The 1,799-nt window shown below is 39.9% G+C and overlaps 1 protein-coding gene across 1 annotated transcript; it reads right to left on the minus strand.

Annotated features, from left to right (window-relative positions):
• Positions 1-370: 370 nt before the first annotated feature.
• LOC122924222 (olfactory receptor 6F1-like) lies at positions 371-1,333 on the minus strand. The gene has a single exon (XM_044275143.1). It carries the CDS (start codon positions 1,331-1,333, stop codon positions 371-373), a length of 963 nt encoding a protein of 320 aa, XP_044131078.1.
• Positions 1,334-1,799: the final 466 nt, after the last annotated feature.

The following is a 1,799-nucleotide window of genomic DNA, read 5'->3' on the forward strand; positions in this document are numbered from 1 at the left end:
CAATGAAAGGGTTAATGTAAGGATCTCTGGTGGTCTAGGGCAGTGAATGGGTTAATGTCAGTAATGTCTGCTTGAAATCTATTTGTGTTGTCTTTATCTGCCTTCCTCTTTACAACTCTTTCTTTCTCCTAATAAGCGTTTATGCAGCATGGCAGGGCCTGGCACAAAGGGTACACTCCTGGCATTGGCCCAGCATTTTTTAGTTGCACTCCTTGTGGAAAATTATTAAAACTGGCCTTGTTGCCTTGCTACCAATCACAGCACAACCTTCATCTCTTATGGAAGCTGCATTGGTTGCCAAAGACAACACCGTTTTTGGATTAGACAGTGGTGTTAACTGGCACATTGTTTTGATGAAAAATGTAATTCTTCAACCATAGTTTGCATAGTTCATCGATTTTACACATTTTTGGTGTACGCTCTTCAAAGCCTTCTTGAATTCTCTGTTTCTAAGGCTATATATGAGGGGATTTAGTAGTGGAGTGATAACAGAATAAAACAAAGATATGATTTTATCCTTGCTTGAGAAGTATGAAGCTCTTGGGCGAACATACATGAAGATAACCGTCCCATAAAATATTATGACCACTGTTAGGTGGGCAGCACATGTGGAAAAGGCCTTCTGGCGACCAAGACTGGATGGAATTTGGAGTATAGTTTTAATTATGTAGGAATATGAGACAGTTGTAAATATAAGTGACATCAGCACAACTACCCAAGCGAATGAAAAGAAAACGGTCTCGCTGGTGGATGTGTCTGAACAGGAAAGTTTTACCAAGGGAATATAATCACAGAAAAAATGATCTATGAGATTGGGTCCACAGAAATTCAGCAAGGCTGTTGGGATTGTCAATGTCCAACCAGTAGAGAAGCCACTCATCCAGGAGCCAATGCATAAGTAAAGGCAGACCTGGCTGTTCATCATTGTTGCATATTGTAAAGGGAAACAGATTGCAAGATATCGGTCATAGGCCATAACAGTTAATAAAAAGAATTCTGTAGGGCCTACAGAATGTACAAAGCACAGTTGGGCGAGACAACCAGAATGTGAAATGACTTTGTTTTGTGTGATGAGATAACTAAGTGTTTTAGGTATGACGGCAGTTGAACACCAGGTATCCAGTACTGCAAAGTTACTGAGGAAGAAATACATAGGAATATGAAGATGAGCATTTAGGCTGACCACTGTGATTATGAGAAGATTGGCCAGCAGTGTTAGGATGTAAATGACCAAGAAGACACAAAAGTAAAATAGCTGCATCTCGAAAGTGCCAGAAAATCCCAAAAGAATAAAGAATGTTACTTCAGTTTCATTCCAACGTGAAAGAGTCATTTTAAAAGAGTCCATCTGTGAAGAGAAGATGTAATAGGAAGAAATGTTAGGTGTTAGATTTCGGGGTGATAGTTTAGACAACATATCTATTAATGAGTCTCAATCTTGTAAAAATGGATGCCCTTTTTCCTGTTGCAGTTCTATCTGTATTACCACAGGCATCATTCCTCTATTTTGGGATTATTTCTGTCTTATATAAACATTTGCATTATCCTTCTACTTGGACATCACTGTGAGCACTCTATTTGCACTGACATATATGTGCACATACAGTAATTACCACTCCCCTCACATTATCTCTGTACTATGACTATATTGTGCATTTTCCCTGTACGTTTAACCACTTCCCGACCGCCCATTGACTGTAAACTTCCTGGGCGGTCGGGTTTCTCTCTGATCGGACGTTTCTAAGTGTCTTTTCAGAGATAGCAGCTGCATGCTAATTATGCAGATGCTGAGCCAGGGG

Source organism: Bufo gargarizans, unplaced genomic scaffold (genome assembly GCF_014858855.1).
Source record: "Bufo gargarizans isolate SCDJY-AF-19 unplaced genomic scaffold, ASM1485885v1 original_scaffold_917_pilon, whole genome shotgun sequence".
NCBI classification, from domain to species: Eukaryota; Metazoa; Chordata; class Amphibia; order Anura; family Bufonidae; genus Bufo; species Bufo gargarizans.